The sequence below is a fragment of the Natrix helvetica genome (assembly GCF_964273705.1).
Source record: "Natrix helvetica genome assembly, chromosome: Z".
NCBI lineage: Eukaryota > Metazoa > Chordata > Lepidosauria > Squamata > Natricidae > Natrix > Natrix helvetica.
In genome coordinates this window covers 89,465,258-89,478,181 of record NC_138554.1, presented here as the reverse complement: position 1 = coordinate 89,478,181, position 12,924 = coordinate 89,465,258, and the positions used below count along the sequence as shown (strand labels likewise).

The 12,924-nt window shown below is 35.9% G+C and overlaps 2 protein-coding genes across 2 annotated transcripts in view; one reads left to right on the top strand and one right to left on the bottom strand.

Moving 5' to 3' along the window:
* Positions 1-12,924, bottom strand: part of GADL1 (glutamate decarboxylase like 1) — a 455,870-nt gene that overhangs the window by 434,394 nt on the left and 8,552 nt on the right. The gene's annotated exons all lie outside the window — the stretch shown is intronic.
* Positions 9,293-12,924, top strand: part of STT3B (STT3 oligosaccharyltransferase complex catalytic subunit B) — a 59,265-nt gene continuing 55,633 nt past the window's right edge. Inside the window, exon 1 of the mRNA XM_081971299.1 lies at positions 9,293-10,098. Coding sequence (XP_081827425.1) covers positions 9,818-10,098 — 281 coding nt within the window. The 5' untranslated portion in view covers positions 9,293-9,817. The remainder of the gene's footprint in view (positions 10,099-12,924) is intronic.

The window sequence follows — 12,924 nt, the reverse complement described above, 5'->3', positions numbered from 1 at the left end:
ATGCTGCCTTAAGTTCATCAGGAAAAGGCAGGATCTGAGTTCAATACACCAAATAAAATTCCCCTTCAGGCCATGCTATTCAAAATGTAACAAAATACTGTCTCCTTATAAATACATGGATTCATACTCGTTTATATAAAATACATGGATTCATATTCGTTTATATAAAAATGATTTGCTGCTGTGTTCTTTCAGAGTTTATTTATACTTCACAATCTAATGTATATCCCAGGGATTTTCTTTTAGTCTCCTATTCAAATCTGATTGACCTAGCTAAGTTTTTTTCAAGGTAGACCAAGCTTGTTAGGGGCTACCAGCTATTGTGAGCTGGTCAACTTGCCTAGGATGTAAATACAGACATTAGGAACATAATTTGCATGTGATTGCATACTTCCTACTTTTATCTTCATGGATTTTATATTTCAGTCAATTAATTGTCAAACAAATAAATACAGATTAGGCTTTGTGAAATCCATAATGTTACAGGGTTATATTTTTAAATACAGAGTAATAAAAAACAGAAAACTGATACCTTTGAGATGCACATTATGATAAAAACTGAGAGACAGATTCCCACCACAAATATGTATTATTAATACCAATTCACATCAAAGCACTGCAGGATAAAAGGCTCTGAAGATTATAGACCCAAATTTAGTAGATTGGTTCAATATAGGCTGATGGATAGTCTAGTTTCCCAGCCTAGTGCTAAGTAGGAGATTGGACCAAAGTCATCCAGCATGCATAAAGGAAGATTTCAACCTACTTCTTCCTCCTTCTAGTTCAGTACCTTAACTACTATACCAGACAGTTCTTTTTCTATAATTTTAACATATATCTGTTAATATATATTGCAGTATTTAAAACATCTAAAAGAGTCTGACAGAAACATTTCAGAATTCCACAGGTTTCCTATCCAGTTTTGTTTTCAATTGAAAAACATGGTAACACGTTCATCTGTCAAGTCATATCTATCAGCAGAAATTTATATTTCACTTGCTAAAAGATGGTTTCAATCAGTATTTTTCAGTTGTAAACTCCAAGAAATATGCCAGCCTTTAGATGCAAAACATGATCAATAGCATATTTTATTAAGTCTAATATAATTTATCTCAGAACAAAATTTGAACAGCATACAGATTCCACCAAGTTTTACAGCAAATATTACAGATGTAAAAGAAGATTTGTATGAACTAAACCAAAGACCTTTCTTTGCCAACATTTTCTTTCTAAAAAGATAAACTTTTAGTTAAGTCGTGTCCAATGGGGACAAGAATAGCATCTTAAAGAATAGAATAGAATCTAAGTTTCAGCTATCACAGCTTCAGTTCAGCCATAATCACCGGCTTCTCCGCCAGTTAAAAGGGCTTTCTTTGGGTCAAATGAGGAGATTGCACTCTCCTCCTGACCACCGAAGCATCCCCTCTATCTTCGTCACTCTACAGGGTGACTTTTGGGCCCAGAGAGCCTCCTGGCTAGAAGAATTCGGCGGGACTTCATCAAGTTACCACTTGTTCATACCACTTCGCCATGACGTCAGCTGCCTTCTTCCAAGCAGTCTGAGCTTTCTGAGTTGGCACAGGAAGAACATTCTTTGTTGTGCTTTTTGATGATGTATTTGATGTTAGGTGTCAATTTTAACTCTTGAGATATTATAGAATCTAGAAACATGAAGGTCTCTACTGTTGATACTAAGCTGTCTAATGTTGTAACAGATGGTAGAATGTGAGGGCTTCTTCTAAAATCTACTATTATTTCTACAGTTTTGAGTGAGTTCAATTAAAGATTGTTTTGGACACCCCACAAGGCTAGTTGTTCAACTTCCCATCTCTATGTAGATTCATCATCACTGTTGTATCATAAGTATAAGTATAATCTTTATTGTCATTGTACTTAACTACAACAAAATTGGTGCAAAATTATAACAGAAATGAAAAAAGAAAGAAAAAGAAAAAAATTAGCGCTTATTTCGGGGGTCAACAGAAAATAAGACTCTGTCTTATTTTCGGGGAAATACGGTAAACCTTTAATAGGGTTTACTCTTCAAGATATTCCCAAATTTAGACATGACTTTGTTTTCTTCCACTTAATCTCTGGCTCAGAATAAACTCATACTCTAGAAATGAAATTAACAATATTCTGCCTATACGAACAACCTAAAAATTATTTTAGCTAAGTGAAGCATCTAGCTTCTGAAAGATAGATAAATAGTTCCTTCCAAATCTATTTTAATGGATTGGATAATTAAAAATTAAACTGGAGTTTCAGGGGCATACTTAATAATTTTTTTCTGTTAAAATAATCTTTAACACCTAACATAAAACCATTATTACAATAATAAAGATAAAATTTTGGCATCAACTGGAAAATTACTTGCTAGATTTCTTAATCAAGACTTTTGTTTAAGGAGTTCTTTAAATGTGATCTCAAGAAATTTTTTAGCAATTATAGACGGATAGTATTACCAGATGTCTTTTAATCTGTATTATTTATTTTGTGAGGGAAGACATTCCACACTATATGTTAAGGTCTGTTATTTATAAAAAAATAATTAAAATAAATTGTGACAGTACTTTCTGCAAGATTAAGTGCACTGATCCAAAAGTAGAAATTAGTTTCCTTTGCAAATTGGACTAAGGAGATTGTGTGTGTGTGTGTGTGTGTGTGTGTGTGTGTGTGTGTGTATTGTTTTCTTTTCTTTTGTCAAAGCATCTGGTATGCCCAAACATAGGAAGGAGCATACTGCTTCACTTTTGCCTTTCAGCCCCACTCCAGGAGCCATCCAGGCAGAAAAACTATTTTTGTGTTGTATTTTTGCTGATAAATAAATGAAGGGAGACTAGTATAGATCTGTTTCAAGCTATTTAGCTCTCATCAGCTAGCCATACCCTTGGTGGGATTCAAACCTGGGCTGTTTCTACATATTAGGCAATTACATTAACCTCTAAGACACAAGTTTTCCTCCCTTATCAGCTGAGCCAGGGGAATTATATATATATATATAATTTTATTTATGATTTTTTTCTTTAACATCCATAAGTCCTTGGGGAACAGTGTATTATCTGGGTCAATATACTTTGCATATAATTCTGAAAATTATATCACCATTTAAAAAGACATAATTGTAATTTTTCCACTTCTAACATTTATGTATACATAATAATTATGTGTTTCAGTAAATATAATACTATTTTTCCAATTTCTACTTTCTACTTTCTTTTTCTAACACTTAATAAAATAACCACCATGTTAAAAAATATTCTATATCTATCCATCATCTCTTGCACTTTTTTGAATTTTAACTCTTATTTACTGTTTAGTGAATCTTTCCTGCTTCTCCTTTGGTATCGTGTAACTCCTTTTATCGTGTTTATTTGAACTAAATATTTCCTCTGCCACAGCATCAATCTCTTGCTGTTGAATCTCTAGAGCACCCATCTGCAGTTCCCCCATCATTTTCAGGGGATCATTCTCTTTTCTATATTGAATTCTTAAAAGATATTTTATTTGTTCCATGTTAGAAATTATTGCTATCTCTCCCATCTCTTTGTCTGCTTGAATAATTTTTGGAATTATCTCCTCTATTCTTTCCTCAGCTCTTTCTGGATTCTCCTCTATTTTCTGAATTTTTTGTTCATTTTTTATTTGCTGGGGTTTTCCTAATGTCCCAGTAACTTGCATCAATTCCATCATCTCCCTATGATTCCTTGTTATATCTTTCTTAATACATTGAAACATCAAAATATTTCTTTATAAACTGCATTTGTTTTCCTCTACTGAGACATTTTGTGCTGGTCTACTACACTAATCACTGCTAAATATTCCACCAAAATTTCAATATCCCAATTGTCTAGAAACACCAAAAATACCACTATTAATAAAATCGACACAGTTCTGGAACTGTTCCTCAAAATCTCCTTAAATTTGATGGGATGGGAACTAGATCTGGTTTATAGAGTGAACTCAGCATATGCTAGAACACACAATGTGCCCAGGGAGGTACACATTAAATTTCTCAGAAAAACCACAAGAGATGAAATTCTGAGTGCACAAAGGGGGCAAGTTTTGAAATACCAAGATAGGGAAATAACCATTCTGAAACAGATCCCCAAGAAAGTGAGGGAGAAAAGGAAAAATTATTCGCAATTAGCGAAGAAACTTTACCAAAAGGGGGTGTGGTTCAGATGGCTGATGCCTGAAGGTATGTTAATATTCTGGGAGGACACAAGAGTTAGAATCAATACAACCATAGAGGCACAGGCCTTTATGGAAAAAAATAAAGCACTCCTAGATAAACCAGATGATCTCACAACAGACACACAGGACACGGGAGGGGCTGGAGCTCTGCTGGCGGGGGAAGAAGGGGCAATACCGAGAAAACTCAGATCACAAAAATGAGTAAGAAAATCAGTTTGATATAAATTGATTGAAATCATTAACTGAATTTACATGCTGACTATATATTGCTATTTAGTATTGAACTTTGTGTAAATGTATACTATGACTATGGGGGGGGGGACACCTGCTGCACACTGCAACTGCCAAAATTTGTAACCTTTCCATTACCCTTTTCCTTTATTATTCCCTAAAAAAACCAATAAAACTTTGTTTAAAAAAAAATCTCCTTAAATTTAAAATTTTCCAATTTGCAAGTTTTCCAAATTTTTAAGTCTTATTCAATTTTTCTTCTTTCTTCTTTTACCTCATAGAATGTTCTGTCAGATGATCTTAATAATCTAAATTGGCCCACCAAATTTCCCCAGATGTCTTTAGTTCACAAAGTGAAATATTCAGTTGCAAGGATGTTTCTTGTTGTTTTCAAATGCTTACTAATACTTCCAAGCAGCTAAAACTCCAGTAGACATTAAACCAAAATAAAAATGCCTTCCAGGTGTTGTTTGCCTCCCACTATTTTCTTTCCTCTCCTCTTTGTTATTCTTGTATTATCCAATAATATCTGGTAGTTCTTAGTTTCCAAAATTATTCCCCCGAAGCACTAATATAATATCATCTTTGACCAGTAGATGGCACCCTGCTCTAAAATCCAGCTTTAAACACAGCAAAACCCAGGGTGGGGTTGGGGTAATAGAATAAAAAGCAAAGTTCCTCTTTCTTTGTACAAATTCTTCCAATAATCAAGCAATATTATCCACAAATTAAATCATTTTTCATGCTACTACCAGTTTCAGTCCAATCTTTTTCTATTTTAAAGCTTCACAGTCTTCCCTTGACAGTTTGTTTCACTTTTAGGTCTGTAATCTTTCTCCATGTAATAAATCGCCGTTTTCTTAACACTTTGGACAATCTTTTTTAAAGAATTCTTTTATTTGGGTTTAAGTCTGTAATGTGGAAGGTGAAAGTTGTCTCACCCACTTTCAATTCACTGTCCACATATTGCTCCAACACATGTTCTTCTTGTTGTGATTGTCACAGATTTGGTCTTGCCAAAATGGCCGTTGTCTCTGCTGCCGATCAGGGGGGTTTTCTTTGGATCAAACGAGGAAATTGCTATTTCCTCACGATCTACAAAGCATACCTCCTTTCTTCACCACCCCTTCACAGTGACTTTGGCCCTATAGGGTCTCCTGGCAAGCAGGTATTGGCTGGGTTTCACAGTGCTCCCAAAGCTCCATTATCCCATAACTATCCTGCTGTGACGCCAACAGGTGAATCCGACTCTTTCATAAAAATAGTTTAAAATGGAATTGGAATAAAATACAATGTAATATATAAATAAATAAAATATGATAACATTATATTTTGGGGTCACCTCTACAAATTACCCCAATCAGTCCCACATATGCCGATCTCAACTGAACCATTTTGCTTAAGTTTTCCTGTGCTAAATATTATTTTCAGATTGCTATGTTAAATATTATTTTCAGATTCTGACAGCATATAAGGTAAGTTGTTTTGATATGGGGATCCCAATGGGTTATTCGTTTAGGTGTATAAACCAAGGTACCTGTCTCTCACCCTCTTATACAGGCAACAATCAAATAGGATTGGAGCCAGGTCTTCTACCTCTGCCACTCTGCAAATAAAGAGATGTTCATTGTAAGGTTTGAATTGAATTGTGTGCAGCTGTTCAAATATCGCTTGCGTAAATATCTCCGTAAGATGATTTGGCAGTTGTAACTTTAAATGGCTGTCTATTTGAAAAGTACATTTTTATTTGCTCAACCATTTCAAGTTACCCACCTTACTAAGGATAGCTGTATCATTTTGTTCTTCTATATCCTTAATTTTTTGGGTAGCTCTTTTTTTTAAATCATTCTTCTGTTACACAAGAGACAGGAAGGCCACAGCTTCTTACAAAATTTGTTAGCTTGGTGATCCAGGAAATTTGTGATTGTGATTTTATCTAATAGACATAACTTGGGGAGTCTATCAGTCTCTATTTCACTGATTTTGTGCCAGTAGTTATATGCTCTAATTTTGGATAGTTCATGAATTATATGAATTCCCAATTCAGCTGCTGCAACATATGTTCTTAGATTTACATCTAAAATACATCTCAAGTGCTGGGATTCTGTTTGTTCTAGTATTGTAATTGAGTACAGACTCCAAACTTCTGCTCCAAACAAGAGCATAGGGGTAAATATAGCTTTATATACTTTAATTAATGGGGCTTGGAAAAAGTTATACCTAAATATACAAAGTTAACCTGTTCACCATGTAATTGCCACCTACTGTATGTCCCTGATGATGTTTTCCAAACACCATGATTTTTTTATTTAGATTTACTAATGGTTAGGAAATTATCCTGGCAATAGGAGCTGAATCCTAACAGTTTACATAATCCTACTTGTGAATACAATAATAAAATAGTTGTTCCCATATATAAAAAAGGGAATTAAAAGGATCCTAGTAATTACAGACCCATCAGTCTGATTGACATTGTAGCAAAAATATATGCTAGGTTCCTTTTGAATAGAATTGAAATTTGGGTAGAGGAAAACCATATCCTTGCAGAAGAACAAGCAGGTTTTAGACAAGGCCTATTGACCATCGACAACTGCTTTGTCTTGAACCATCTAATTGTCTGTAAGAGGAGACCCGTTTGCTGCTTTTGTAGACCTCACAGCATTGTTTGATGTGGTAAACAGAGAAGTATCATGGAGTAAACTGACATGTCTTAAAATATAATCTAGGCTGCTGGCTTTGATAAAGTCCTTTACACAAATACCTGTTTTAGGGTGCCGGATAGGGTTAATGGAGCTATGACTAACAGGATTCACACAAATAAAGGGGTATCCTGGCCCCATTATTATTTAGTTTATATATCAATGACTTGCCAGAATTAATGAAGGATCCCATGGTATATATGCCAATAATCCTAAATACATACTGTAGCAGCTTGCTCTATGTTGATGATATGATTGATACAAAAATTGTCAAAGTGCAGTTTTCCTAAATGCTATCCAAAATGTTTTCATATGTCACAGTATGCCAAGAATAACTGGGACAACTACAACTGGTTTAGAATTAAAATGATAATTCTTTATTGGCCAAGTGTGACACACAAGGAATTTTCTCTGGTGCATAAGCTCTCAGTGTACATATAATAGTGATAAATAATCTTCATAGTCATTGTAAAAATACATTTATCATAAAACATTAGATTCAACACTTAGTGATGTCATGGATACTAAATACGTAAAATTTAATAATAAATCTTGCTTTAGAGATACAAGCAACAAAGTTATAGTCACAATTATTATTGAAAAGTATTTGAAAATATTAATGGCAGCATATGTCACTAAGGTTTCATTAGCTTTACATTCTGCTTTAGCTATTTATGTAATTCTAACCACAATTTGAAGTATTAGTTTTGTCTAAAATATGCCCTTAAATAGCATCTGGCAATTTCAGAAAAATTGCTTTGTCTAATGTGTTACCCAGTTATCAAATCTTTTCTCAATCTTCCCAAGAAAATTGCCTGGTACCAAAGTACTTTTCCTTCCTTCCTTCGTTATGTTTTTTAATTTTTATAAATTGTACAGGGGTTGTTTAATTGGATTTTTACCTATGTTTGATTGTTTGTATGTTTTTAATTTTTTCCTGTACACCACCCCGAGTCCCTCCGGGGAGAGGGGGCGGTCTAGAAATTTAATAAATTATTATTATTATTATTATTATTATTATTATTATTATTATTATTATTATTATGAAGTTTGATTAGTTCAAACTCACCAATTCTATGTTCTTATTCAACTACAAGCAGCCACATTTAAATATTCCTTTATGTTCCATTTATTAGTATTAATTTATATACTATACTAAGTTTTTCACCTGAATAAATAGTTTTATTAAATGAGCAATTACAAACTGGTAAATGAGAAACTATCATGGTATATGTATATTACTACTTCCTGCTCTGTGAATTTTATACACTGAAAAGGATCCTATGCTTCAGTTTAAATAGTATTACACGAACCTGAGCACCAACTATAGTGTGAAGCGTCTCATTTTGTCCTTATTAATGCTCCAAGGTGGCTGTTTAAAACATCTTTTCCCATTTTAACAACTCTGGGGTGCAATATGGACTTCAATTTCCAAAATTCCCAGCAACAGTCCTTCCAAAAAGTTGCCGGGATTGGGAAAGATCTGTATATGGGTTACACAAGCTTTCTCCCTTTAGCTCTAGTTGCCCTATGTATTTGTAAGGATGTGATTCGGTGTGATTTTTTTTTCAAAGTTGCATTTTGCACTGAGCACGGCAGTACTTTTAGCGTCATAATAGCCTTCTGTGCCGTATTTCAATTTCTTTTATAGCTTCGGAAAACAAATATACAGATTTTGACGGGTATATCTTCAAAGTTTACCATGACAACAGGAGGTGGTGAACAGACGCTTGACAGATTCAAACCAACGATGCCTAGAAACTACAAACCCCAATATGCCTCGGGCTTCCTCGCTAGGAATACAGTAACGCATCTACTGCAGCTCCTTCAACTCCAACGGCTAGCCCAAAACGTCGGCGCTTAATTTCTCGCGTGACGGGAGGAAAAACGACTTTACTCCGTCACCGGTTAACGTATCAGCCAATCAAACGATTCCACTTAGCACCGTTTTTTTTATAATTGTGAAAAATGATAGTCACCGCCTTGCTGTAGCCGCGCCCTACGGTTGTCGAACATAATTGGCTATCGCGTTGTCCTTTTGAAGTACCTGTCGTTCTCTGACAGGTTAATAGGAAGATCTTGACGAAAACGGGAGGAGAAAGCTCCTCGACGGCTCCTCCCAATGAAGCGTCAGCGATCGCTCGGGCCTCAAGCCTCAATTAACCGTCTTAGCTTCTTCCCCGCCTCCTTTTCTCACGCGCCGCCCAACGGCTGCCTACCGTCCCGCGCTTTATTTCTCCTCCCATTTCGTTTTTCTCTAACCTTCTCAAATGCGTTCCTGAGCCAATTGATTTTCACGCGGAAGCAACTTTTCTCTCTCTCTCTCTCTCTCTCTCTCTCTCTCTCTCTCTCTCTCCTCTTATTCTCATACCCACGCCTTATTTCCTCCTCCCCCTCCTCTGCATCGCGCGCGCGCGCGCCAGCGCTGCTTCAGTCTCGCGCCCGTTCTCTGGCGCCGCATTGGGATGTTGGCGGCGGCCGCCGCAACGGGCAGTAGTTCCTGGGTCGCTCAAGAAGAGGCGGCGGCAGGGAAGTGCTTCCCCCACCAGTGAAAAGAGCGCGGAAGAAGACTGTGATTTCAGCGGCTTCCCCCGTCGTCTTTTGCGAAGCGTGCTGAAGGAACGAGCTGGCTTCTGCTCCTCCTTCGCTGCGCGTTAGGCGGAGAAAAAGCGAGGAGCTCGGGGACCAACATGGCGGAACACTCAGCCCCCGACCAGAAGCATAAGTCCGGTGCTGCTGTCTCGTCGTCATCTTCAAATTCCCAAGCGCTGGCTAACATTCGAAGTGGTTCACTGGCGGCTACCGGCGCCTCAGCGGGAGGAGGAGGCCTGTCGGGGGGTCTGTCGCAACCGGCAGGCTGGCAGTCGCTGCTTTCCTTCACGATCCTTTTCCTGGCCTGGCTGGCTGGTTTCAGTTCCAGGCTCTTCGCAGTCATCCGTTTTGAGAGCATCATACACGAGTTCGATCCCTGGTAAGAATTAGAGACGTCTGAAACGGACTCTGGTGCTGCTCCATGCGGCAGTGGACGACCAAGCGACCGCAGTTAAACTGAGGAATAGGGAAGTAGGTTAATGGGAGAGCTGCGGGTGGTCCTTGAGAAGATGGAAACCGAGATAAAATAAGAATTTTAAATGCAAATTAGGAAAACTTATGGGAGTGCTTGGTGAGAGGCGGATGTGCTCTGCGGTGGTTGAAAATGGAAGGAGGGCTGGGGAGGGAGAGGTGGCATGTGAAAAGATGAGCCGGAGTTGTTTTTGAGGGTGCCAGGTGGGATGGTGGAAAAGCCAACAATTGTTAGGTTGAGATAGATATTTTAACCTTAAGATTGTCTTGTGACTCTGCCAAAACACCCGAGACAGTCTTGTCTTAGCTTACGACTTGAATGCGATCTGCTGTTGGATCAAGAGACCCCAAATCATTTTCATTTCTTCATTGGGTAAAACTTGTGCAGCGTTGCTGTAATCCTCGCTGCGACATAGACGACCGTGGGTTTGCGTTTCTCTATGAAACAGAGACCGGAATAGAGCAAGGGAGCTGTAGTTAAAAAGCATTGGACGCTGAAGGAGCGGGACCTTTTGCAATGAACTATTGGGAGGTGAGCAGAGTAACCAGTGGGGGGCATACTGTGTACAAATAGACCCGGTTCACATATGAGATAGTTATTACCTTGATAGCCAAATTGCTTCGGACTTTATGCTTCATCTCCACTCACCTACCCCCATATTGTGAATTAATAATAACATTGCAGTGAATTAAAAAAGAAAATGAGTAGGACTTTCATTTTAAGTAGATGCATAATTTAGTGACACTTATTTTTGTGATCACAAAAATGATCCTTCCTTTGTAACTGAATTTAAAGTTGCAATTTTCATTTTATGAAGTATGATTTTTACATGCCTGTATGACAGTTATAGAAAATATTACTGATACACAAAGATGGAAAGATTTTATCTTATCTGCAAGCGAAGGATGGTAGGTGAAAATGATGGAACTTGCTGACATAGCTAAATTAATTTTTATAATAAGAGAAAAGACAATATCTACCTTTATGGCTAACTGGAAACCCTATACTTTTTATGTGAAACACAAAGAAATGAATTTATGATTAATGGTTTTGATGAATAGACAGAATAGATTACAGAAAGGTATGTTGTAACCATAGAGTAAGAGGTAAATTTGCAATTGGCCTTATAACTGCCATAAAGAAAATAGGAAATTATGTCTATTTTTTTTCTTTTCTATTTATCTTTTATTTTTCTGCACTTAGCTTTCTTTGATTTACTTTATTTTTCTTACTTTATATTAATTTGTACTTAATTTTTTTAAAAAATCTTTACTAAAGTTTGATTCATTATACATCAGATCTTGGCCAGAGTAGATTACACCAATTTGATGTAACTTCCTCTAGTAATTGTTATATATGGGGATATTATTCTGCATTATCTGCCCTAGACATTTTCTTGACACAGAACAGAATCTAATACTTGTAATGAGCTACAAGCTTGTAGAATTATTTTTATTAATAAGTTTCTGTGTTTCTGATTTTATACTTTAATTACCAAATTGGAGATAGTTGCCCCATTTTCCCCATCTTCTCCTTATAATAGATTGCGTCATCTATTTCATATCACATTTTTACTTGCCATATGGATTGTACATTAGGACAGGCTGAATTTGAAGTATTGAAAAGACTGCTGCATTATTGTACATACATGTAAATATGTACTTTTAACTTACATTTTACAAAAACTGTAATATAGAGGAGTTAAATCCATTCTATTCTGCTGTGTTTTTTGTCAAAAATCCTTGAACTTTGTACTGAGTTGGGAATCAATGCTTGTATCTTTGCTCCTGAGACTATTCCAGTTAGATCAATGGGGAAAATGGCCTGTAGAAAAATATTTCTGAGAATAGGTGTAGTGTTAGAACAGTTGGCTCAGGTAAGAAATCATTTATTTGTTAAATAAATTAAAATTCTGTTCAAACAAATCATGCTGCAGCAAACTTAAACTTCCATTTTACCATTATACTGTTAGCATAATAAAGTAGACAATCCTTTTCTTTGTTTAATTTGGCATTTGAATTGAAAAACAGTTAACTTACATTATGAAGCTGTTAAGCAAAGTTTTCACTATTAAACAGATGTATAATTGCTTTATTACTTTTCAGAAAATACTTTCTATAAATCTGTAATATTCAAGTAACCATGTCAAAGTAAACATGTCAAATAGTTCCCTTAGTACTGAGGATCACAGGTAGGAAAGATAAATTAAAAGATACAAATCATTCCACTAATTTATTTCTAAATGCTTTGATGCCTTTTTATCTTCCAAGCCTAAGCCTTTCAAGCCTACTGCTTTGGTTGATAGCATTAACGTTTGGGGGCTATTTCTCAACCTACTAAAATAATTAGTTATGAAAATTCTAATTCTGGATTGTATGTGGAAAAACTGATTTTTTTAAAAAAAAGATCTTTAACAAAACATTAATACATTACATTATTATGTAATCAAATATATTTGACAGTATTTAATAGGCAAGAACAGTTGGAAAGAAGATGATACTAAGCATAAGTACAGAGATAAATAAATTATATTTCAAAGCAGGAACAGTTACAAAGAAGCTGCCTGCTTTTTGCCTTAACATACTTCACATACAAGACAAATAATTAGGTAAGTTCATCATATAAAATAAAAAAAGGTATTTCAGAAATCATACATAAGTTTACAAAGCAGTTTATAAAGCAGTTTACAGAGTCAACATATTGCCCCCAACAAACTGGGTCCTTATTTTACCA